Genomic DNA, 27,625 nt, shown 5'->3' on the forward strand with positions numbered 1-27,625 from the left:
AAAAACAGGCGACTGTGCAAATAAAGGAGCATAGCTATCCTTGTGCACATGTTAATTGATGGACCTCCTGTTCTGTGCATAAATGTGATGTTATTATGTTGACATTGTACACATTTAATTCTTTTCTTATGGTGACATAAAATTTATTTCTCTTTCTTTTATACACTTGCTTGAAAGCAAGCAAAAACAAAAAACTTACCATTTGGAGATAGAAATGGTTCACCACAAGATACCCAGATGGCAATGGGATTTCTGAGGATGAGGGTGAGCAAAGACTTATCTACACCATCCAAACTATCAGATGTCACAGACTTTGGAAATAATGTGGTTTTCTGTTTTGTTCTTGGGTTTTCTAGGAAGCAAATGACACATTTACCACTGCACAATAGATAAATTTGACTCCTAAGTTCATTTGTTTATTCAAAAGATTTCCTTTCTTATTAATGACTTGATTTAAATAGGCAATACCTAACCAGATGCAAACACATAAATTTGACCAGAAACTTCATATGCAATCAAATAATTTAAACTACTCTGACTGTAAATATATTTTTAGATTCCTTTTTTACACTTTACCTAGTTGTGACATAAATCTGAGGTGGCTAACCAAAATAGCTACTCTGAAAAGGAATAAAATAAAAATATAAGAAAACTAAGGAAAGGGGGAAAGCCTTTCTAGGCTAAAGCCAGAGATAAAATGCTTCAGTGTCCTCATCTTTCAAATGAATAATAGTATCTATCTCATTCTGCTGTTAGGAAGATTAAAAGGAAAAATAAAAGAGGAAAGTGCTTAGAATAAATAGTGTTCAGTCTAATTAATTGGACAAGTATCCAAAAAATGCTAGATAATATTTTTATTATTAAATGGATATGAAAATCTCAGTGTTTCCATTTGCTAGAGTTTGTAAAGCACAGTTTGGCTTCTGAGCATTCCAGTGGCCCAAGCAAAGAGGAAAACACAATATCAAGGTTCATATGGCCCACACAGAGTCATAAATTCTTCAGAAGATACAACTTTCCTGGTTCCTGAGATCTGAGATAAATTTATTTCAGGGTTTTCCTAAAGGGGTTATTTGTGAGAGAGCAAACAGTGTCCTACAATAGAAATGAGCAATATTCAGAACTTCTAACATGCTGGGCATGTCACTAAGACCTCTGCATACATTATCACATGTAATTCTCAGAATGATACTCTGGGGTAGGTCCATTCCTTTTTTTACAATGTAACTGAGGTTTAGTCACATGGATAGGTAGCAGCAGAGCCAGGATTAGAAACCAGGCCATATACCTCCAGAACCTGTGCCCATAACCACCATCTCCATAATAAACATGATACTGAGTTTTTGACTGATGCCTGTTTTTTTTAAAGTTCCTCAACACAAACTGATGGCATAACATAAGCCACAATTCAGTTAAAGGGGGCAGCCTATTAATAGACCAGCTTGTTCAAGGATAACCTCTAGAATACAGAGGGGAAGGGATGGCCACACCCTTTAGTAGTCCAGCATGAATAACATTACTTCTGGACTTAATTTAAATACAAAATTAAAAGAAGAGCCTTTGAGATTATAATATGCCAGAACCTAGAGATCAGATATCTATATGCCAAGTAAAGGCCAAACTAAACGCTTTAATGATCATCTAGGCATTAAAAGGTCACATAATTAATTTTAAAAATTCATTAGAAAACAGGACAAATAATATCATTATGAAATAATAGAAAAAAATATATACTGGTCTTTGCCATAAGTTCCTGGCAGAGAGCTTCTAAATTTCTTGTAATTTTCTAAGTGATTCTTTTTGTCTTTGATCCTGGTTCCTGATGCAGAGCTCCTAAATCCTTTGGAATTTCTTGGATGATAGCAGTATCTTGTTTTCTAATGACAGACTCTTGGATGAAGGCTGGTCACCAGAAAGACCAAGCCATGATTAGAACCTTGGAATTTTCCACCCCACTCTCATTCCCAAAAGAGGGAAGAGAGGCTGGAAATGGAATTAGTGGACAGTTATGCCTACATGATGAATTCTCCATAAAAATGCCAAAAGTACAAGATTTGGAGACTTTCTGGGTTGGTAAACACATGGAACTGGTAAGAGAGGAGTGGCAGGCTTAGAGAGAACATGGAAGTTCCGGGCTCCTTCCCATATACTTTATCTTATTCATCTCTTCCACCTGGATGCTTATCTGTATCCTTTATCACATCCTTTCATAATAAACCAGTAGACAGTACGTACACATTTCCTTGAGTCCTGTGAGCTGCTCTAGCAAATTAACCAAACTGAAGGAATATTTAAACATGGGAATTTCCAATTTAAGCCAATTGATCAGAAACACAGGTCTGGATACCTGAAATGAGAGGTGGTGGGGGCGCAGTCTGTGGGACTAAGCTCTTAACCTGTGGGATCTGATACTATATCTAGGTAGATAGTGGCAGAATTGACTTAAATTATAGGACATCCAGCTGGTGTTGCAGAATTGCTTGGTGTGTGTGTGTGTGGGGGGGGGGGGAACCACACATCAGGTGTCAGAAGTGTGAATGTGATAAGAATGTGAGAATAAAGAGACACACAGGAGGAAAAGTGGGTTTTTCCTACTCAATCCTATATATGATAATGATAGCTACTATTCACTGGATGTTTAGTCAACATCAACCAGGCACTATTCTAAGTGACATACACATTTATATATAAATTCCTATTCATATATACTCTTATGAATACATATTCATACCTATGAGACCAAATGAGTATACATTTACATGACTATCAGTGTAAAATTTGTAAAATGAGGCAACTGAGGTACAAGAGTTTAAACAACTTGCCCAAGATCATTCAGCTAGCAAGTGACAGATCTAGAATCTGAATCCTGGTATTCTGACTCCAAAACCCAAGTTCTTAAGCTTTAAATGATGACTCTCAGTAAAACAATGGAAAGCTGAGATTACTCTGGTGAATCACTGTGAGCAAGACTCATTTTCATTTAGCAAACTGTTGCTGGGGACATAGTTTGTCCCTGTCCTCAAGTTGTACACAGTTAAATGAGATACACAAAGATGTAAACAGATGATTATAACACAATGTGCTAGGAGCTGCAATACAGGTGCTTTCACTGGAGCTTCTGGGAGTTTAGAGAAGCAGTGGAGATGGGCAGGGGCAGGTTAGGGCAGCTGGTGGGCAACACCTCTTGCACTGATCAAACCCCACTTTCTTAAGTGGTCTCTAGTCGGCTCTGGTTTCAAATTTAATAACAAAGCTGCTCATAAAGTAGCTAAACTGTCAAACATATTTTATAAATTTGAGGCAATTTATTGACTGTTTTGGTGCTGACACCAAATTGATATTCTTTTAAAAAATGTTTCTTGTTATTCTTCAAGGTAAAAGCAATATGAGAACCTCACATGAGAGTAGCTTTCTGTGCTTTTGTAATTGTAGAAGGGCTGACTGAATCAAAGAACCACATTTAACTTTTTTACAGTAAAAATAGGGAGAATAGGCTAAATCCTGATTTGTATAATATAACCAACCTTTCATACTTTTAATAGTTGCTTCTTTTGTCCCAACAGAGGCTGCCTCTTTCTTTGGTTCCTCAGCGTTTCTCTGGATGAAAGATTCATCCAGAGCCCATAAAACCAAGTCACGTAAGGAAAGGACTGTGGTTCCATCTTTGGTATAAACTTTGGATGCTGCTCTGGCAAGACCAAGTTGCTCCGTACATTCTGTAAGAAGCTTAATAGCAAAGAATATAAGGAAATGATTAGAGAAAAAAGGGATAGAGCTGGGAATAATTGTGAAGAGCTTCTTATTTTAGAAATTTGAGAAAATCCTTTAATTTGGGGAATGGAAAGGTGAATAACTACTGATTTGATCTTTGAGTAGAGATAATTTTTTATATTAGATTGTCTGATATAACGTCACAAAATTAGTCCTTACTCAAGCTGTGAAAATTAGCTTCAAAAATTTAACACAGCAGCTGATACATTTAATCATGAATCAGTTAATATATTTTATCATCAGAGTATTTATTTTCTAAGAAGTGTTCAACTTAGAGATCCACTTTCAATTGTGTTGCTTTATAAGGTATAAAATAGTAACACTTCACATTGATGAACTGCTTTAAAATAAATGAGTAGTTGACTTTCAAACCCAAACTGAACCATGTTGTTACTTCCATTTTGTGGATAGGAAAACAGGCTGAAAGGTTAACATTTTTGCCCAAAACTACGGGATACAGCTGTGGAGCTCAGGGTGAATATTGAAGTTGCTAACTTTTGTGACTTGCTTGGTTTGTTGAACAATATCTTAATAAAAAAGCCAGTTGTATTCAACCAAAAAGGTGAGTGAATGAGTAGGTATGTACTTGTGTGTTTGCAAGGAGGTCTCCAGGGTAACTCCATATCATATTTAACATTGCTTGTAAAATAATGCTGTTAAAGGCACTGCCCAGAATATATAAACAAGATAATCACCAAGCAATGGAAGGGCAAAGCTGGGTTTGGGCCTTTTGAACTCTCCTTCCTTCCCGTGAGTATAAGGAGGAGCCTCTATGACAGTAACCACATATTCCTTCCTAACACAACTCTTGCTTCTCCAATTTGAGAATGAAGTGAAATAAGCTGTCAACAAATAAGTGCTCATTTTTTCCAAATGATAAATGAGGTAGTGTTTCTTAGCAAATTCAAATAACATACAATTTGAAGGTAGAATGGGAAGGAAGGCAAAAAACAAACAAACAAACAAACAAAGGAATTCTGTCTATCACAAGAGGGAAGAAACTCTGGTAGCTTTATCTTCCCCCTGCTTTTGTACATCTTTGCTCTGGAGCCAGTCTAAAAACCATATTCTGATTTCTCATTTTTCTGAGTCTGTATCCAGAGAAGTACAATAAAAAAGAATATCTTTAAGAAAACCGAGATCTTGATCTCATCAGCTTAAATTAGTGAAACTGGCCAGGGACATTTATCATTCAATCCCATTGCTTTCTTCTTGTCAGAAGAATCACTATTATCATTACCTCTGAGGATGCAAGAAACATTTAAGTGATAGCCACTTACTGTGGGGAATGTTTCAGCCACAATTAACTTTCCATTTCGATATCCATCTCCATTTTTGTATGCAATTATTTTCACTGCCTTCTGGTGCATAGTTGCTAGACCACCATGAGATACAACTTGTGTGCTGGTCTTCATCCGTAAAGATAATAGACGTTCTTCATAATAACTTAGCGTTTTCTCAGCTTCATAAGAAGATAAATCAGCCTGATTAAAACAAAACAAAACAAAACAAAACAAAACAAAACAAAACAAAACAGAGGTTTACTCAAGCTTTTTCTTTTAGTTTCTGTTACTTTGGTATATTTCAATCTCTTAATTTAATAAATATCTGCATATACATGTGTGTGGTATCTAAGTTTTGAAATGTTTACTCCATATGCTATAGGTCTTGGATATCACAGTGGGAAGAACATTGAGTCAGAATTCAGTTCTCTTCCCAGCCCTGTCATGGAGTCCTTAGGTGACTTTAGGCCTCTGGTTTGTGTTTCTGGGCTTCTCCTGTTTTCTATTTTGCCTTCTCCTGTGACAGGAGCTGGGGAAGAAGGATGCCAGGGCCAGAGAAAGCCTGGGGTTGAAGTGATGGGATGCTGGCACTACAGACATCCTCTTGGTCTTTAACTTGAGGATGATCCCATCCCGTGGTGGCAGACTGAAGAAGGGGGAGGGGAATGAGTGCTGTCTTAGCCACATGTGTAGGTTCGGCTTTTGGCTTATTGCAGCAAAGACAAGAAGGGCAGAAAGGATTACTCAACACTCCACAAGTCAAGAGAGGTAAGAGGGAGGCTAAGGGAAGTCTCCCTGAGTGGCTCTCAAGCTTCCATATTTATTAAGCATACATTCTGGGAAACATTGTGCAGCGGGCTACGTGGCAATAAGAACTTATAGAAAGCATGCAGAACCCAAGACTACAAAAGAGCAGATGCAGAAAGCAGGGTGGAGAACAAGATAAGATATTCCATAGTAACATGGTCTAAGGAATTCATGAGCACAGGCAGGACCCAACCTTAACTAGATACCCACCCGCTGTTTTCTCTGCAAGGCCGAAAAGCAGTGTTCTGCTTTGCAGTGGGTTGCCTATGATCTCCTAACCCAGAACATAGCTATTTGATTTCCCATAACACCATAATGAGGGTGGTGAATATCACACTTCACCTTTCTCTTTCAAACCCTACTCAGGATGCTGCTTTGAGGGAAAAATTCTGTTTGAGATGCTGTAACATTGGGGATTCTTTCCAATCAGCTCACCACCACCTCCTTAACCCCACCATCATTAAAGCAAAGCCAAATGCCTTCAGACTTCCCCAGAGGACTTCTTTTCTCCATCAGAATTACTGTTGCACTTAATGTTTATTGCAACTCTTCATGTCCCCTCCAGATGGAGGGTGTCCCCTCCACCCTGCACTGTGTATCTGGTTTAGGGGAAAGAGGAAAGATATCTGGAAATAGACCTGGCAAGCCCCAGAGAGCACACCCAAGTTAGAAGGCTTCTCTTAGGAATTGCTTCTTTTTATATAGGTGTGTAAGTTCCCCTTAGCACATCTTACTCTAAACTTGAAGGAGGGGACTTTTTAAATGGTGCCATTTTAAATTAAGATCACAGGAAAGTGGCAGAGATTTTTTTTTTTCTCCACAAGCTATAAACAGTATTAGACACGGATGCATGAATTCAGGCATCCAACCTGAACAATCATTAACAACATGTCAAATTCCCCCTGAAATGTTCCATACTAGTAAAAAGTTTTCCCTGTGAATATAGACAAAAAAGCTGCTCTGCTAAGTAAAGATTTGTGGTTACTTCCTCATTTAAAAGCAACACAGAGAGCAGTGGAAGGTGTCAGTAGATGATTAAAGCCGCAGAAGTGCCCAATTAACTTCAAAGAGTGTATCGAACTATTAATAGACAATGTATTTTAAATTACAATGGGGAAAAGGAAATCAATGCAGGTGGAATGGTAAAGGTGCATCAGAGGAAGATGAATTGGATGAGTGGAGATGAACTTGAGTGCAAGGCAGATAATGAATGCGTCAAAGTTTCCAAAGTGATGCCATACATGTATTAGCAGAGCTCAGGTCGTTACACACCTTTGCCACACTGATGACCTTGAAAGGCCCTCGTGAGAAGGGCTTCTGGGTCTTGGAGCCAGAGGCACAGAGGAATGGCAGCCCTGGAAGCGACTGCTTCAGCCCCTTCTCTGCTCTCATGGATCGTCCACACGCTAAGCAGAGCACAATTTTCCTCTTTCCAGTGGGTGAGAGATAATAGTATCCCTAAAAAAAGGAACAGAGATGTTTTTATGTAGGGGCATCTAAATGATTATAGCATTTTTGCAGAATACTTCACAATACGAATAAAGCATTTATATGATCCCCAAATGCTATATTTGAAATCTCAACTTGAATGAATGATTTTGCTCCCCAATAATTATATTAAAAAACATATTTCTAAATTCTATTGACTGAAAAAGACTAGAGGCAATGACAATTCAACATCAATGAGTAGTATAACTTATGCCAAGAATCAGGGTTTCATGGAGGAATGGCCAGTTCCAGATGTGGGGCAAGAAATATATAAGATAAGCAAGTGATATCCTGTAGTGCCTGGAAAGAAAAGAAGCCATCCAAGAGTAAAGGAGTCATGTTAAAAAGACACAAGAACCAACATGAAGAAGCCTCCACTGGCCCAACCTAGGACAATTGGGGAACAACAAAAAGAACCCTTTAGATATGTTTAAATATATAAGTCCCATGAGCTCATAATGATGCTAAAGATATAAGTAAATATAACAATTAAAAAACAGCAAACACGTAAAAACAAAATTGCAGCTTATTGGAGTCCACTGGAAGTAAACTGTCACCAATTGATAACTCTGACAACTGGCCATTAGAAAGTGTGGCAGATAGGGGCGCCTGGGTGGCGCAGTCGGTTAAGCGTCCGACTTCAGCCAGGTCACGATCTCGCGGTCCGTGAGTTCGAGCCCCGCGTCAGGCTCTGGGCTGATGGCTCAGAGCCTGGAGCCTGTTTCCGGTTCTGTGTCTCCCTTTCTCTCTGCCCCTCCCCCGTTCATGCGTTCATGCTCTGTCTCTCTCTGTCCCAAAAATAAATAAACGTTGCAAAAAAAAAAAAAAAAAGAAGTGTGGCAGATTATTTGCAAGCATGGCCACAATAAAACCTCCCCACCTGGTCTGCATGTCCTTCTGAAATGTGATTTTGCTTCTCCTCCAGTCAAGAAATGTTTCTCTTTTTGTCTTTTCCTTGAATCTGAGCAACTCTGTGTGACTTGCTTTGGTCAATGTATCAGTAAATGCGATGATGCAAGCAGATGCCTAGGAAGTGTTTGCACATTGGAGCTGGTTCTCTTTTGGCTGCCACTGGAACCCTGAGACCACAATATGAACACACTTGAGCTAGCCTACTTAAGAAGCCTTGAGGAGAATGAAGAACCCCAGCTAACTGCCTGCTAACCTCCAGATATGTGAGGGAGACCATCGTTAACCACCCAGTCCCCATAGAACCACCAACCTACTAATGTACCACGAGATGACTACATATTAGGGCCACATTAGTGACTTTGGGCAAGATCAGCAGAGCTGCTCCACTGAGCTCAGCCCAAATTATTGGCCAACAGAGCGAAAAAAAAATCGTTCTTAGTTTAAGCCACTAAGTTTTCAGGTTGTTTATTATACCAGATAGAAAGAATAAACATTTATTCTACCAACACTTACAAACTATATTTTTGGGTAGTCAAATACCTAGTTGAAGAGGATGAACCTTGTTGAAATTCTTCCCTACATTAAAAATTTAGCTAATAGGGGCGCCTGGGTGGTTCAGACGGTTAAGCAGCCGGCTGACAGCTCAGGTCATGATCTCACAGTTTGTGAATTCAAGCCCCATGTAGGGCTCTGTGCTGACAGCTCAGAACCTGGAGCCTGCTTCGGATTCTGTGTCTCCCCCTCTCTCTCTCTGCCCCTTCCCCACTCATATTCTGTCTTTCTCTTTCTTAAAAATAAACATTAAAAAAATAAAATAAAATAAAATAAAATAAAATAAAATAAAATAAAATAAAAAGTTCAGCTAATAAATGTTGGGAAAATGACAGGATTAAACGAAACTAACACCCCTTTTATTCTGAGAGAGAGAGAGAGAGCATGGAGCAAGGGAGAGGGGAAGTGGGGAGGGGTGGAATCTTAAGCAGGCTCCATGCTCAGTGTTGAGGTCAATGCAGGGCTTGATGCCATGACCCTGGGATCATGATTTGAGCCAAAATCAAGAGTCAGACGCTCGATTGAGACACCCAGGCGCCCCTAATATTGACCCTTTGGAAACTCCTAATAACCGATTTAAGCAAAGATCACCAAAGAGTGACACTAGATGCAAAGTCATTGGGAGATTTGTTAAATGTGAGATTCGGTTGTGATCATGCCCACTGATACCCATTATCACTAAAAATGGAAAATCCAGAAATTGTACCCTTGCATAAATGGTCAATATGAAATAGACAGTAAAGTCCATGACAATTCTTGTCAAAAAATATTGAACATAAATCTAATTACAACTTTAGCGTTAAATTACTTTTACAGGAATCATGGGGGCTACAGAAACAAATATAAAAATGCCACAGAAGTAAACAGTCATATCCAAATAGGAGGCATCCTATAGGAAAATTCTAGATTCTACAACCAAAGTCATACAAGGACCTTGATTCAATCCTGACTCAGACCATGCAACAATAAGAATAATTTTTTAGGAGAACGTAGGAAATTTGACTAACAACAGGGTACTTGATAGCCAAAATGTATTATTAATTTTGTTAGGCATGATAATGGCATAATTAGGTATGAAAAATTTCCAATATTTTAGAGGTGTGCTTAAGTTGAAGGTGAAATGGTATCATGTCTGGGGTTTGTAAATATTGAAAAACCTTGATAACAGTTGAATTTAGATGATAAATATATGAGGATTTATTACACTATTATATTTTTGAATATGTATGAAAATCTCCATAATAAAATTTTAAAGTACTTTTATATAGACTCTCTAATTTGCTTTGGTCCTCACAAGGCTAAAAGTTAAGTACAGCCAGAGTTAATACCATTCTCAATCAACTTACAGATGAGAAAACAAAAGCTGAGAGAGGGAAGTTTTCATCCAAGGATACTTAAGTAGTACATGGCAGAACTGAAATGTAAAACTGACTCCTGACTCCAAGTTCTTGGCTCTTTTTGCCTTTGTCATATTACTTGAAATACTCCCTTTAAGTACGTAGAGTTAACTCAATTCAAAGCCAAACTTTAAATGATACTTTTGAAATGATACTTTTGAAGATGTAATTCTTAAATTCTACTATGGATTTCTCTGTATGTACCTACAACTTCCATTTTTCTACACATTGCTTAAAGGCAGAAAATTAAAACATTCCTGCTTAGATGGAAATAAATGAATATTATGTGTAGAACCATCTCTATAGAAAAGCAAGGATTTCACGACGAATTGTATGCCAATAATTTTCTTTCTTATACTAAAGAAGCCCATTGGAAGTATCCAGAAAATATATTTTTCATTCATTAAAACATCCATCCCATCACTGTGGTGCTACAGGTTAGATGATCTCTGAGTTGTTCTATTTTGGCAATGGTACATATACACAATGTAAACTGTTTTTCATTAATTCATTTACACTTAATACTGCTTGGAAACTGCTGATGGAAAGAAAAGTACAATACATTTGGTATGCCTGTAGAACTTAAACAGAGTTTAAAAGTTCAGTAAGTCAGCTACTGGTATTCTGTGCAGAATACCAGGCAATTGATTTGACTAATTCTTTTCTCTATAAAATTTCCTTGATTTATTGAAATGACTAACTTGATCTGTTCATTTGGCCTTATAGACATATGGTCTATTACATGGGGTTAGTCTGATCAATAATGACTGTTACTATATATATAGTAGGTAATGTGATTGTGAATAAATTATTCAGTGTCTTCATCATATTTATTATTTAAATGAGACAACATGTGAAAATCACTAAGATTGATCAGTATGTAACATACAGTAGTGATCAAGCATGTAATAGTTACTTCATATTCATTTTCTTTTTCTAAGCTATCCATTAGAATGAGGTCTAGAAAAGGAGTTCTTACCCTACATCCCAAATGGATTTCAGGGGGAGTCTATAAATTCCCTGAAACTTACATGAAAGGTGGTTGTGTACATATGTGCATTTTTGGGGAAAAGAATATGCATAATTTCCATGAAATGCTCAAAGTCCGTATCTCCAAAAAGATTAAGAACTAACCACTGGCTTAGAGACTTTGTATGAGTAAATTTCTCCCAGGCCCAGGAGAAGTTTTTAATTTGTGAATCCCAGAATTGATATATTATTGCACTCTTCAGATTAATCATATTAACTTCTAATAGGCTATCATTTAACTTTTGGGAAGGGAAAATTATGATCTTTTGGAGTAAATCATTGTTAGAAAATGGGAAGTTGTATTTTGGTTAATGTAAATAAAAGAACATCTTGATTATATGGTTAAAAGAAAGGCAATAGTTTTATAATCATTGAGGCTAAAACTCTAGGACTCCCTTCTTTACTTTTTTTTATTATAAAATATTTCAAATCATACAAAACAGCACAGTATAGTGAACTCCCATGAACCCATACTCAGCTTCCCCAATTACTATCTGGATATTAATAAAAGTTAGCAAAAATAATCTAAATTTTGTCTGGATTCACTAAAATCCAACCAAGTTTTAAAGGTCTGTAGGGAAAATATCCCAAAGTCACAAGATGGCCACTAAATAAACTTAAATAATAATTGGACTGTGTGGACTAGGAAATTGAGGAGTTTACTGGTGATGAAATAAGAGTGCTGTGATTGGTGCTAAAACAAGAAGTTATTGATGAAGCCATTGAAAGTGGAAACTGTTCAAGTCTAAAAAATGACCTTAGAAGGCCATTTGAGTTTCTGCTTAAAGAACTCATTTTGCAAAAAAGAGCCATTTTACACATTGCTTAAAGGCATAAAATTAAAACATTCCTGCTTAGATGGAAATAAATGAATATTATGTGTAGAACCATCTCTATAGAAAGATAGAGAACGATCTCTATAGAAAGATAGTTGGAATCATGCTGATATTATCTTCTAAGCTGCACTCTTTTTTAGCAAGAAAGACAGCAAATGGCCTTCAAGAATTATTTTGGAGAAAGCAAGTTGCATGTGTGATTTTAGGAGGAGTTCAAAGTAAAACCCATGTGCCAACTATCTGATGTATGGCACTGGAACTAGCATATTAATGGCTCTGACTTGGTTAAGTGGTGTTCTGCCTATTCCGGTTAAGGAAAAGTACGTAAAATAGTTTTTAAAATATTTCTAAACAAAATGGTCAAGTAGAAAATTCTGGTACTTAAAAGTGTTAAACTTTTCTTTAGCAGAACACCAAGATGTTCACTGACACCTCAACCCACAGCCACTGTTCCACTATCCCTCCCACCTTTCATGCCACCACCCTTTAAAACTCAACCTCGACTCCACCATCTATCTCTGTAATTACTCTCCCCTTTCCCTTCCCACCAGCTGAACAGTTCTTCCTTTCCTGTCTCTTTTAATAAAAACACGAGTTGCATAATCACTGGAAAATTTCAATCATACACCAATGTATGATAAGCCAACTTCTACCCTTCACCCAGCTTCAACAATTATCAATAACTACCAATCTTGTTCCATCTGCACCCCACCCACTCCTACCTGGATTACTTTGAAGTAAATCCCAGGCATTATATCATTTCATTCTTAAATATTTCAGTATATATTTCTAAAAGATAAAAATTCTTTTATCATAACCATAATATCACATCTAAAACTAACAATGATAGTATCTTAATATAACAAAATATTTAGTCAGTATTCAAATTTCTATAGTCATCTCTCTCCTCTTACAAATTTGTTTGAAATAGGATCAAAATCAGGTCAATACATTATAACTGGTTTATATACCTCTTAAATTTCTTTTAACCTCCATGTTCCTGCTATATCTTTTTCTCTCTTTTCTTTTATTGTAATTTATTTGTTGTTTATTTTTTGTCAGTTGGGATTTTGACGACTACATGGTCTTTGTGTCTTTTACCAAGTTACTCTATTTCCTTTGTTTCTAGTCAATTATTAGAATGAAAGACTTGATTAAATTCCAGTTACATTTTTGTGGGGAGGAACACTTCATAAGTGGTACTAAATACTTCCATCAAGGGGTACGTGTTACCTGTTGTGTCTCTGTAATACTATTAGCTACTGATAATCATTAGTTAGGTCAATTACTTTATCAAAGTTCACAACACAGCGACATTCCAATTTTTTCATACCTTATTCATTTCGTAGCTGGCAATGAATTCCTATGGAGTGAAACTTCTCATCTACTATTTTGTTATCCTAACATATAGTTCATAAAGGAAGGAAAAAAATAAATGCTTGATTCTTTATTTCCTAGTTGTCAAAGTAACTAATTGTTCCTAAGCATCATCTAATTATGATCAATGAATTATTGTTATTCTTATCAGTACAAATACATGGATTTAAACATGTCCGATGTATGTCAATCTGCCACATTCAGTAGACATCTGATGTATGTCAATGCAACACATTGATGCTTAAATTGTTTTGTCTTTGGACTGGGAGCCTTTTCAAGTTGACTTGATTCCTTTGAAGATGATCTTGGTAGTGTCTGACAGCATATTTGCCACCTGGTATGAGTTCACAGACAAAGGAGAAAAGGGTTGCTGGGAGGATAGCATAGTCAAAACCAAAGACAGGCAGAATGGTATGGTAAATTTGGACAAATGTAAATTATTTAGCAGAGCCAGGGAATTTTGGGTGAAGGAGAAGAGGCAGCTATTTAGAGATGTCTGAGAAGCAGAGTAAAGAGGATCTTGGAGAGTCTTGCAGTGTGCATTTTGAGATTTCTGCAGGCCAATGTTTATCAATAAGCTTGATACACTGACCCACAAATACCTCAGATATTTGTAAAGTGTGCAGCAATTCCTTACTAATAAAAATTATAGGACCAAATCTGAAGAATCACTTCCTTAGAAAGTAGAGTATAGGTATTCACACTTAGACCTATGCTTGATATAATGCAATATAGTTAAAGTCACTTACAATCATTCACATTTCAATATGCTTTCTGGAGTGGAGTGACATCTAGTGTGGCAGGCACAGCTGTGGGAGTATGTGTGAGCGTTCTGGTGAACTGATCATGGACCAAAGATGGTGGTAATGATAGGGAGCCATTGAAACAATATAAGCAGTGGGTAATACAAATATTTCTTCATTGTTTCCTAACCAGAATCACAGAGTCTAAATGATTTCATTCACAAATCAGTGTTTAATTTGTCTGAATATAAGGTTTTCTAGGGGAAAAAAAAAGTTCTGGCTTTATTAAATTGTTCATTTTCTCCTGTTTTCCTTTTATCCTTAGTAGAAAAGAACCACTTACTGGTTGATCAATGTTTTCCTCTTTAATCACAGAGGATGTACAAATACCAGCATAATTTGCTGCTGTGATTTCCTTATCAAGTGCAGTGCTATGAAAGGCCATGAAAGCTTTGATATTTTCCATGTAATTCCACTTTTGATTGGAAGTCCCATTGTTATAAGGTTTATATTGCTGGGGGAAAAAAAGGATAAAATATGGAGTCAAGCAGACAGGAGAGTTTACGATTTATTTATAGATGTCAAATATTTCATTGCATGAATTCAAAAAGTACAGATAATTATTCAATTCTACTACATAGTAATAATCATATTAATATTTTATAATTATATACACAACATTTTTTACATTTATAAATATGCATTCTTTAATTTACAAAAATGAAATCACAAAATGCACACAATTTGGTAATTGCATTAGTTTTTTTTTTTTTAACTTAAAAAATATTCCATGGGGCACCTCAATAGCTCAGTCAGTTAAGTGTCCCACTCTTGATCTCAGTTCGGGTCTTGATCTCAGGGTCATGATTTCAAGCCCTGCATTGGGCTCCACGCTGGGCTTTTTTTTTTTTTTCAATTCCATGAGCCTTTTCCTAATATTTTTAAAGGATATATATACTATTTAATCTCAGTGATGTTTTATTTTACCAATCCCCAATAGTTAAACATGTAGATTGCTTCTCAGATTTTCCTTATTATACGCAAAAGAACAATCAACAATAATAGATTTTTATGTAAATACATGATAAATTCTTTAGAACAAACTCAAGTACAAGTGTAGATAACAAGGTCATTTTAAAATATTATGGTATGTCATATAAAGTTTTATCATATCCAAATGCTTTCTAGAAAGGTTATTCTAGTTTACACTTACACCAATAATATAAGAAATGGCCTGTTTTCCTCACATTCTTGCTCAAACATCATCAATTCAATACATGAAAAATAGTACCTGGTTGCTATTTTAATTTATGTTTTACTGGTTATCAAGAAGAGTTTTTTTTAAATATGAGTACAGTCAGTATTATATGTAACAAAAACAGCATATTTATTCTAATTATAAAACTTGGCTCAAGCATAAGTAAAGAAATGAGTAGTTTCAGTTTTAGAGAATTTAAGCCAGTAGATTAGTTCCAACTAAACATATCACGACACCTCAAGGAACTTTGTAATGAATAGCACTTACTTTACCAAGGAGAGATTGATAGTAAAGAGGAAAATAAATGGGTCTTAAGAACTGATTTAATAGGTCAGACAATAGAGCGTCCCTCAGAGGCCTGGAAAACAAAGACTGTATTTCAAGGAACAGAGAGTGGGGGGTCTAGTAACATTAGCCTAGTGTGCCTCATTTTTGTTATTTCACGTGAACTTTAATATTTTCTCACAAACTGATTGCTTCAAGAAATAAAAACAAAATATCAGCAAAGGAAAAAAATCTTGAAAAGTAATACAAATTACCTTAAGATCAAATGCATTTCTTAAAAATGGGAACCTTAGGGGGAAATGTCAATATCTATAATTTTATGAAACTGATCAAGGTGCTAAATTTGCATCTGCATGAGGTTTTAATCTCACTGTGGCCCATGCCAAAGAGGCACGTGACAGGGAAGAATGTAATGTTATACACACTATGTCTCCTAGAATAAAATTTTAGTTCATATTTGTCATCAGCGTAGAAGACTTAATTAAGCTTTGATATTTGTCCAGATTGTTCTATCCCAATTATGGATTCAGGACCTGCAAAACAAGCTGCCTCATTGCTATTAAAAACATGGAATAAAACAAGTGTAATTTAGAGACAGTTATTCTATTCAACAAAAAGATGGTAAATTCTATAGAGGATACAGAAAATAAATTCAGAGAAGGAGTGCTCTTAAATTTTCTTTTGTCTTAACAAGGGAAAATACATGTCCAGTTAGGGAGTGTCTTTGGTTATAAGTAAGGATGACAGATAAACATGAAAAAAGAACTCCATAGCTCTTTACCCAAAACTCAGATGAGCCCAGATTTCTCTGAAGTCTCCAAAAATTGTCTGGCTGCTGTAAGCATTTGCGAAAGCACGTTAAAAGTGTATTTGAAATGAGTCTCTTGGTAGAATTAACATGGATGAGTTCACATCCTTCAGGAAGACCTCTTTGCCCATGCTCTTTCCCTTCAGTTGCCAGGTAAGAGGGGACTTGCATATGTCCCAATCATGAGCTTAAAGCACGCGCATCTAACAGCTATTCACTTGACCATACCCACCACTGAGACTGTATGAGTGCTACTGGGATAATTTCACATGCTTGCCCTTGGATTTGATTTAAGTAACTAGCATAGCTCCTGACATGCAGCAAGCCCACAGTCACCATCTGTTGGATTAAACTAAATTAAGAGCTACATGAACATGTTGAATTTGAAATCTAGGCAGACTATTGTAAATATTTTAACAATAGCATTCAAGACAGGTTTCTATGACAGCCATTGTCTTTCTCCACAACAAGGAAGTATAGGGCTTTACTTTAATTAAATAAAGGGCCATGATTACTACTTAGTCTATAAATATCTTACCTGAACAATAACTGGATAGCCACAGACTTCATTTCTTGCTTTGGTCATAGACACTGCCAGCACAAGGTCCGGGTTACTCACCAGGTGAAAGGTCCTTGGGAAAACAGGACTAGGCATATCATCAAGTAGCATAACCAGATCAGAGCTCCCCCTGTGCCACTTCCCATTGTGTTGCCTCTTAGCTCCATACATGCTCTCTGATAATGGATATGAATCCTTTAAGCATTTCTCCCCTACAGAAGCACAGTGTGAAGCTTTCTCAGTACAGAGTGCTGGAGGAACACTGCAGGAGGAAGGGGCTCTCTTGCTCTTCCTGGTTGCTGCATGGGGTCAGCAGTTGGGAGTGAGGATATCTAGTGCTGTTCTGCTCCAACCAGATGCCAAAAATACGGAGTCCCTTGGAACCTTCACAGGTCTGGCCTAGTAACCATTTGCCTGTGGCCTTCCTGACATGGACACCACATGCTCTAAACCTTCTGCCACACCAGCATCCCATCCCCTTTTCATGCCTGTGTGCCCCCAAACCAGCTGTACCCCCACATATGTTGCTTCCTCCTTGCAGACTAGGTCTGGCCAGGCAAACCAACAGATTTCCGCCATCCAGTTAGCTGCACCCATACTTTTTCTAACGAGTTCTGAATTCCAGTTTTGAGAAAGGGCCCAATTTTAAATTTGTTCTCAACTCCCTCAGCTCCAGAGTACCATACAGAGGATTTTTTTTAAATATCTGATAGTTACTCTTTATTATTGTTTAGCAATTCTTTATGTTACATATCCCATTTAAATAACTGTGTGGTTTCTGTCTCCAGATTGTACCCATACTGATTATACACCCTCCTCACCTGTCCTGCTATTTATTATGAGAGGCACTGTGACAGAATGATTAAGAACATGGATTCTGGAGCCACAGTGCCTGAGTTTGAATACAGAATCTACCTCTCAGTAGCTGTATGGTTTTGCTTAACTACACTGTGCCTCAGTTTCCTCATCTGTAAAATAGGATAATGGCGCATGCCTCAAGGGACTCTTTGGGAATGAAATGAATTAATGCATAGAAAATGCATAGAACATTGCCTAGCACACATCACTTAGAATGAACTACTATTATTAATGGTTGTGTTTTTTTTTTTTATAGCTTTTCCATGAACTCTTTTTTTCTAAGGGAGTATTCCCTAAAATTCCAAGATATATGTGAATTTTTTTAAGTTATCTTATATAGGAGCTTACATAAAGCCTCTTTGACCGAAAAAAGGAAGAAAATGATTGGGCTAAAACACTCAAATTCTCTTCCTTGCATCACTGAAAAGCAAAAATAAGCCAAACATTCAAGGATCTTATCTGTATGGAAAAAAACAATTCTTTGTGTCTGTCAACATAGGGACACTACACGTCAGCAGTGGCATTCCTGCTGTGGAAAATAGAACTTGTCCTATAAAATTTAATGATGTGAGAGTGGGGGTCTGGTATAAAAGTAATATATTTCTCCTTTTAAGACTGCAAAAATTCCATATATCTAATTTAAACTTATGAACATAAAACAATACAGTCCCATTGTAAAGAATTACAAAGTACTGGAAAATACAGGAAAAATTGTAACAGAATTTTAAACATTCCTCACATTACTATAAGATAATCACTATTAATCTTATAATGTATTTCTCCCTCCTATTGTTAATTAATGATGCATCATTTTAAGTCAAAAATGGGTATTGGATTTTATCAAATACCTCTGTAGAGTTCATCAATACTGGACAAGAACTGCACAAGAACTGGTATTCTATATTGTTCACCTGTGTAGCCTCACCGTCTGCACAGTCTGTGTCTTGCACTTTCATGAATGAATGATTGTACATTTCCTGCAATGACCTACTGAGGTGCCAAGTTAGTTACCTGGCTGTCTATGTTTCTGCTGCTTAGAACAGATATAGCAACTTCTCTCATGCTTCAATGCATGCTCAGCCAGGATAGCGTTGGTTATTCTTTTCATTTCTGAACAGTACAGTCAACTGGCACTTGCCCTTAGCAAGACTGCTTACATTCTGCAGGAAGCTTGAGTTTATACACATGTACCTAAAACCCACTCTGTGCCAAACAGTAGTGTGAGAACTTAGTCTGTGTCCCAGGAATATCCAGCACGACACCACAGCCCCTTCCACTAACCCAAGGAATGAGTGCTTACAAGTCACTTAATCTCTTGAGCCTCAGTTTACCTAGTTTTGAAATCAAGTGATTAAAACTAGAAAATTCTAAATATCTTTTTTAGCTCCAAATTCTATGACACAGGATTTCCCCCTGTATAATTCTAAGTCCTATTGAGCAGATTTTCATCCCTGAGCAGTATTTCATATTTCCCTGTAGAAGCCAAATGATTAACTCAGATTTTGCCAGAGTTGAAAATGGGAGAAAGATGCAAGGTTATCTCAAAAGTTCACCTGGATCATTCTTCTGTGTGGCTGGAAACCAAGTGAATGCATCTGTGGCAATTTCTTACTACCTTTCTGTGCCCCCTTGCTCATTTCTTGCACTTCTAGCCTAGACCATGTGCTGTCCCAGCAAGATCTTGTTCTCACAGCCGTAATTTCCCTGAAGAGATTTTGCTGATAATTGCTTAAGATATAAGATTTCCTAGTTATTTTATATGTTAAATAGAAGGCCAAAATGAAAACGTAATCCCAGACCCAGAGGACTGAATGAAAGGACTAATGGTAGAAAATTCTCAGCACAGTGATTGCCACTTGGTACCTCCCATTATGTTGGCAGTGCTGGTGGTGCTTCAATGTTTCATAGAGTTTTAGGCAAACTTCTTTCTGTTTTTACTTAAAAGGCCTTCCCCTCCTCACAGGCTTTCTCCACAGCACTCAAGATGAAAAGCAAAACCAATGACAGACACTTAGCAGGACTCAGAACTCACTCCCTTTTCCAATAAGCAAATATTTCGGAGTTAAAAGTCATTATGCTTGACTTTCTCCTGTCTCAAGGTCTCTTCTCTCATTCCTCATTTGTGCCCACCCCAGTTGATCAGTCACAATCAAAGTCCAACTTGGGCTTGAGTAGGACCTCCACTATGATACAGTACGCTGTATGACTAAATTCCAGAAATGTACAGCTGGGTAGCACTAGCTCGGTCAGGGCAGGGATTTTCATCTCTTTTCTTCTTAGCTAAAGCACCAGCACCTAAAAACACTGCCTTTAATAACCCTTTGCAACAGAATGAACGAATTCTGGTCCCATAGAGCAAATCAATCACGGGGACAAAAGCCTGCTTCTAAAGCTCCCTGTTGTAAAGTTAGCTTAGCTAGAATGAATGGGGCAAATGAACACATTCACCAGGTCTAGCTATAGGTTGGCTTTTCAGCCTTTTCTAAAACAAGCCCAATAAGCGTCCCTTGCAGTGCTTGGCTCACCTCAGACAGTGAACACAGTAAGGCTAACTCCCGTCCTGCCCACGCTGGGCTGCTGCTGCCGCCTGCTGAAGCTTATGCAATCTGCCTCCAAGCAATTCCAAAACCTTTCACATCACATATCTTTTGAGAATCCAGTGAAAATCACAGCTCTTTCCCAGAAAAAAAATATGTATTGCACAGATTTCAAGAGATTGAAGAGGCCCCTGGAGCCCCACCATGTAAGACTAACGGTAGAATTTGAAGCAAACCAATCTAAAATCTAGGGAGTTGTTTTCTTTCTTGTTAAAGAAATGTTCATCTATGCACAAAAACAGAGAGAATGATCTAAGAAACCACCACGACTTACCAGTTGTCAACATTCTGCCATTCTTGTTTCATCCATTCCCCCGTAACATTTTACATTTTTGCTTTTGCTAGAATATTTTAATGCAAATCTGAGCTATCTCTTAATTTTCTGTATAAATACTACAATATATATCCAAGTGGTCAGGACTTTTGTTTTTTTTAACATAGCCATTAAACTATTTTGACAGTCAACAAGATTAATAAGACCTCCTTTGTATCATCTGGTACCTAGACTTTTAAATTTCTTCTGACTGTCTTAGAAATAACCTTTTGACAGTGGTTGGCTTGAATCTGCATCCAGACATGGGCCAGCCATTGGGTTGGATTGGATCGATATATTTGCTAAGGTAAGGATTCCTTTTCACTGTGTAAGCGGAAACCATATCGGTTCGTTATTTGATGGAAGTAACCAACTGCATGCATGCATGAGATGTGGGGAGGGGCAGAAGACTGAGTTAATAAAAAGTACTGCAAAAAGTTTTAAATGGGGACTCTTTAAAGCTCTTGCTTGATCCTTTCAAATCATAAAAATAAAATTAGATGACATCCCAGTTTTCTCTCAACTTCAAGAGTCAGTGAAAACTATGAACCAAGTAGGTCACATTTCCTATTTCTTATCTGAATTGACAGTGGATATGCTGTCTAGAGACTACTGAGCATTTACATTTGATTTCACTCTCTCTTCCTTGAGAAGGATAAAAAATTATTGGCTACATTAAATAAAAAATCCAAAGTCCTCAGATATACGCCCTGCCTGCTCTGTGGGGACCATGCCAGATCTTTTAGGCTTCCGTTGATATATTTTGATATATTGACCCCACAATATAAAGGGTTTACCTGCTGCCTTCCTTGTGCATCCATCGTTGATGACTGTCACCCACTTTTTTCTCCACCAAAACTACCTCTGTGTCTGAACGCAGATCAGGACCTCTTACTCCCAAAACTAACTGAGGAGCAGCATGGCATATAATTTGCTCATCTCTGTATTCAAACTGCTGGTGGCAAAGCTTCTGCAATTTACTCTGCTTTGGAGAATAGCTGAGATAAAGAAAATCCCATTAGTGGCCGAAAAATGTCCTGTGCACTTGATGTGCTGGAGACCGCAAGTTCCGTTGGTGAGAGACCTGCTGTGAACTGAACTCACTTATAACGGTGAGGCATTATCATCGGGGCAGCAGCAATGTTATTTGCCTTGCACTGCCAAGCTGATGTAAAAAAAGGTAGAATTCTGGGCTTATTCTGTAACAGAAATAAATGTTCATCCAAGAGAATATGAGAAACTCATCAGCATAACAAAAAGAAATTTAGTTGAAGAGATAATTTAATTAAAGGGGAAAAAGAGTAGGAGAAGGAGAGCGGTAAAAGGGAAATAGGGAGAAACAAAGGTGTTCAGATCATGATTGTTTCTAGCCTCTATCTCCAGATAGAATGCCATTGTTCAAGTTTTTCCATCTTCCCTGACAACTCATAGAAGATCATAAAAAAGAATGATATACTAATAAGTTAATTCAAAGGAATCTCTTGCTTAAGGATCTCAAGGCAATAAGAAGACTTATTAAACATATGAAATACCACAATGCATTGTCAATCAAATACATTTATAAACATCTATGAAGCCCCTACTCTATGCTAAAGGTCAAAGTGCCAAGACTGTTTAATTTATATAAAATGCTATCAAGTTACGCAAACGTCTAACGATTATGGAATGATACAAAGTACTCTAAATTCCTATTATTTCATTGGACATTGACCAGGAAAAAATAAAATGAAAAAGAAGAAACTACATTTTCCTAATTTCTTAAAGACATCAAAGAATCTCGTATGCTTATTCTTAAGTTCATTCACACATTCATTCAACAAACACACAGGCTTGGTGCTAAGTTATCAGGAGGCACAGGTGGATGAGCTTACTGTTGAATGGAAAAGACACACTAGTGAACAAGAAATTACATCACGTGGCACAAAATAAGCTAAAGGGAGAAGGGCCTTCCCACAAATACTTGCAAATACTTAGTCACAGACACAAGAAAGACAAAAATGTGCATGTTGATGTACATGCAACTAACAGTAAGGCAAACCCACAAGAATCATTTGGCCCCAAAGTGAGCAAATCTAAGGCCAGGCAGAAATCTCTCACAAGAATCCCTTGCAACTTTTTACCTGTATTTCTTCTGTGGTTCCACATTTTCAAAGAGTTCTTCTTCCATTTTCTTTGTAAGACTGTCATCCTCATCAAAGTCATGAGGAGTTTCCTGCCAGGCATATCTGGGAAGTGTGTGACAAGCTTTCATTCGAAGATGGGCTCTTGCATGTGAATCTCTACCAAGGTTCAGAAGCAAACACAAGAATTCTGATTTTTACTCACACAGTTTTCTCTGAGGGATAGTCTGATCATATCCTGAAGGATATTGGTAGATCTGTAAATCGCATTTCCATTGTCGTGCCTAACATCGCAAATCCATATCTTCCTAACACATAATTTAGACCTTTTAATATAAGCCTACAAATAAAATTCCTCCATTACATAATAAATAGCACTCATCTTTACCATATTTATTTGGGAAAAAGGGGGCCATGTATTATATTTCAAAAATTGCGAGATTAAGGCTACTCGGTAGTTTAAGAAATTTATAAAAATGTGTAATGAGATTCCTTCTGCCTGCTCCATAAGTGGGTCATAATTCTGTCTGGAACAGAACAGCCTAGATTACTGCATTTCATAAAGTTTACTCATTAGACAGTGTTAAGAAATCTTAATTAACTTAACTTTTCCTCTCAAACCTAGAGAGGCTCCAAGAGCATGGGCATGTTCGTGCCAGTTTTTGATAAAGAATAATGTACTAAAACACTTAAAAGAGTCAGAGCTTGGATAACTGAGTCAGTCAGCCTTCTGGCTTTTTATTAAGATGAAGGTGTGAGCAGGAGCATAGCCACCATCCGGATCCGTATATATCAAGTTCTGGGGCACTGTTTAAGGTACATTTGCTTCCATGGGATCACGACACAATATGAGGACTGCTGGGTCCAAGGCGGGTTAAACATATGCGAAAAGCAGCAAATATGCATGTATGTAAATAAAGCTAGGGGATGCGGGGAGGCTGTGAGTGCCAAGGCGCTTGTGGTTTTTGATATAGCTGCAAGCGATATCAAATTACCAAAATCTTTGGGGTCAATTCCTGTGTTAGCAGAGCAGACCATACACTTTTCAAATGTAACAAAAGTATTACATGTGGCTATGAAATTGGTGGGTAACAGCTGCCTCATTCAGAGCTGCAGCACACACAGCTTCTCAAGTCAAAAGTCTTACTAACAGTTAAAAAAACAACAGTGCCATCTTGTGTTAAAAATAAAAAAACACAGCTTTCCCACTGACTGAGGAAAACAAAAAACAGAAATGTCATTCTTAGTTTTAACATATTTATCAAGGTGTCAACAAGATTCCTCCCCCTATCCAGATGTTTAATTTCCTAACTTGGAATTTATCTGTATGATCTTTGGCTTCCAGGCAAATGAAGAACAGTCAAGACAATAGACAATTTAGAACAGACCTTTCTAAATACACCTTCCTTTATTAATTCATTTGTCTACTCATTCATTTAATGACTTATATGACTCATACACGACTAATCATTCCATAGTTAGTCAACTCATTCCTTTAACTGATATTTCTTGAACATCTACTATATGATAGGCACAGAATTATAAGTGTTGGGGATACAGTGATGAACAAAACAGGTAAATTCTCAAGATTCATAGAACTTACATTCCAGTGGGCAGAAGAGAGATAATACACAAGTAAATGAATAACTAAATAATACAAGTACCATAAGTGGAATAAAACAAGATATCATGATAGAAATTAGCTGGTGGGGAGGGGGGTCTACTTTAGCAAGGCAGTCAGAACAGACTCCTCTGAGAGATGATGTTTGAGTTGAGACCTGGAAAATGAGAAGGAGCCAGCCAGGTGAGGATCTAGGGAGAGAGAGCATTTATGGGCAGAGAAAAGAATAAATGGAAAGGTTCTGAAGCAAGAACATGTTTGGTTCATTTGAGGAACAGAAGGACACTGGGTCATAGGTGTGCAGTGAGTGGAAAAGGTACTATGTGAAGAGGCTCTTAAAGTGGGCAGGGACTGCCTATAATTCAGTAAGGAAATGAGAAAGTTTTCCCCGAGTTCCATGCTAAAAAGGCCCTTTCTTCCACAAAGCAGCAAAGCTGAAGTGAGTACTCCCAGAGTTCTTTTCCATTTTGCTTATTTTTATTACCAGAAATCTTTACACAGAACCTAGCTATCAAACGGGTTCCTTCCTTGTGCAGGGTAGCTCAGTCGGTTAAGAGTCTGACTTCAGCTCAGGTCATGATCTCAAGGTTCGTGATTTGGGCCCCTTGTTGGGCTCTGTGTTGACAGTTCAGAGCCTGGAGCCTGTTTCAGATTCTGTGTCTCCCTTTCTCTCTGACCCTTTCCTGCTCGTTCTCTCTTTCTCTCTCTCTCTCTGTCTCTCTGTCTCTCTCTCTCAAAAATAAATATTGAAAAAAAATTTTTTTAAAAAAGGGTTCCTTCTAGATCTGTTTAGCCTCTTGCTTTATGGATGCCCCTCCTTAAATCATCCCACCTCTCGAATGTGTAAAACTTCCAAACAAACATATCTAAGGAAGTCTGAGGAAATCTTAAAGTGACTGTCTAATATAAGGTGATTTAGGATTGAGTCATCAGAAGTGGTTCAAAGAACTAGTGAAAGTTAGCCCGGAAAAGAGATAACCCAGTAGGCTGATGACAGAGAACTTTGAATATTTTATTTTATTTTATTTTATTTATTTATTTTCAATATATGAAGTTTATTGTCAAATTGGTTTCCATACAACACCCAGTGCTCATCCCAAAAGGTGCCCTCCTCAATACCCATACCCTTCCCTCCCTCCCACCCCCCATCAACCCGCAGTTGGTTCTCAGTTTTTAAGAGTCTCTTATGCTTTGGCTCTCTTCCACTCTAGCCTCTTTTTTTTTTTTCCTTCCCCTCCCCCATGGGTTTCTGTTAAGTTTCTCAGGATCCACATAAGAGTGAAACCATATGGTATCTGTCTTTCTCTGCATGGCTTATTTCACTTAGCATCACACTCTCCAGTTCCATCCATGTTGCTACAAAGGGCCATATTTCATTCTTTCTCATTGCCACGTAGTACTCCATTGTGTATATAAACCACAATTTCTTTATCCATTCATCAGTTGATGGACATTTAGGCTCTTTCCATAATTTGGCTATTGTTGAGAGTGCTGCTATAAACATTGGGGTACAAGTGCCCCTATGCATCAGTACTCCTGTATCCCTTGGGTAAATTCCTAGCAGTGCTATTGCTGGGTCATAGGGTAGGTCTATATTTAATTTTTTGAGGAACCTCCACACTGTTTTCCAGAGCGGCTGCACCAATTCGCATTCCCACCAACAGTGCAAGAGGGTTCCCGTTTCTCCACATCCTCTCCAGCATCTATAGTCTCCTGATTTGTTCATTTTGGCTACTCTGACTGCGTGAGGTGATATCTGAGTGTGGTTTTGATTTGTATTTCCCTGATAAGGAGCGACGTTGAGCATCTTTTCATGTGCCTGTTGGCCATCTGGATGTCTTCTTTAGAGAAGTGTCTATTCATGTTTTCTGCCCATTTCTTCACTGGGTTATTTGTTTTTCAGGTGTGGAGTTTGGTGAGCTCTTTATAGATTTTGGATACTAGCCCTTTGTCCGATATGTCATTTGCAAATATCTTTTCCTATTCCGTTGGTTGCCTTTTAGTTTTGTTGCTTGTTTCCTTTGCTGTGCAGAAGCTTTTTATCTTCATAAGGTCCCAGTAGTTCATTTTTGCTTTTAATTCCCTTGCCTTTGGGAATGTGTCAAGTAAGAAATTGCTGTGGCTGAGGTCAGAGAGGTCTTTTCCTGCTTTCTCCTCTAGGGTTTTGATGGTTTCCTGTCTCACATTCAGGTCCTTTATCCATTTTGAGTTTATTTTTGTGAATGGTGTGAGAAAGTGGTCTAGTTTCAATCTTCTGCATGTTGCTGTCCAGTTCTCCCAGCACCGTTTGTTAAAGAGACTTGTCTTTTTTCCATTGGATATTCTTTCCTGCTTTGTCAAGGATTAGTTGGCCGTACGTTTGTGGGTCTAGTTCTGGGGTTTCTATTCTATTCCATTGGTCTATGTGTCTGTTTTTGTGCCAATACCATGCTGTCTTGATGATTACAGCTTTGTAGTAGAGGCTAAAGTCTGGGATTGTGATGCCTCCTGCTTTGGTCTTCTTCTTCAAAATTACTTTGGCTATTCGGGGCCTTTTATGGTTCCATATGAATTTTAGGATTGCTTGTTCTAGTTTCGAGAAGAATGCTGGTGCAATGTTGATTGGGATTGCATTGAATGTGTAGATAGCTTTGGGTAGTATTGACATTTTGACAATATTTATTCTTCCAATCCATGAGCACGGAATGTTTTTCCATTTCTTTATATCTTCTTCAATTTCCTTCATAAGCTTTCTATAGTTTTCAGCATACAGATCTTTTACATCTTTGGTTAGATTTATTCCTAGGTATTTTATGCTTCTTGGTGCAGTTGTAAATGGGATCAGTTTCTTTATTTGTCTTTCTGTTGCTTCATTATTAGTGTATAAGAATGCAACTTGTCCTGGACTCTTATTTGTTGGGAGATTTTTGATGACTGATTCAATTTCTTCGCTGGTTATGGGTCTGTTAAGCTTTCTATTTCCTCCTGATTGAGTTTTGGAAGTGTGTGGGTGTTTAGAAATTTGTCCATTT

At 37.5% G+C, this 27,625-nt stretch overlaps 1 protein-coding gene across 3 annotated transcripts in view; it reads right to left on the minus strand.

Moving 5' to 3' along the window:
* The window catches only part of DCDC1 (doublecortin domain containing 1), a 483,981-nt gene that overhangs the window by 33,573 nt on the left and 422,783 nt on the right, over positions 1-27,625 (minus strand). For all 3 annotated transcript variants that reach the window (XM_045484847.1, XM_045484848.1, XM_045484849.1), the window contains 8 exons: positions 22,994-23,152; positions 21,671-21,871; positions 17,085-17,178; positions 14,539-14,709; positions 7,134-7,319; positions 5,052-5,255; positions 3,525-3,726; positions 200-352 (listed from right to left, as the gene is read on the minus strand). In XM_045484847.1, the coding sequence (XP_045340803.1) occupies positions 200-352; positions 3,525-3,726; positions 5,052-5,255; positions 7,134-7,319; positions 14,539-14,709; positions 17,085-17,178; positions 21,671-21,871; positions 22,994-23,152 (1,370 nt within the window). The remainder of the gene's footprint in view (positions 1-199; positions 353-3,524; positions 3,727-5,051; positions 5,256-7,133; positions 7,320-14,538; positions 14,710-17,084; positions 17,179-21,670; positions 21,872-22,993; positions 23,153-27,625) is intronic.

The sequence above is a fragment of the Leopardus geoffroyi genome, chromosome D1, assembly GCF_018350155.1.
Source record: "Leopardus geoffroyi isolate Oge1 chromosome D1, O.geoffroyi_Oge1_pat1.0, whole genome shotgun sequence".
Classification (NCBI taxonomy): domain Eukaryota; kingdom Metazoa; phylum Chordata; class Mammalia; order Carnivora; family Felidae; genus Leopardus; species Leopardus geoffroyi.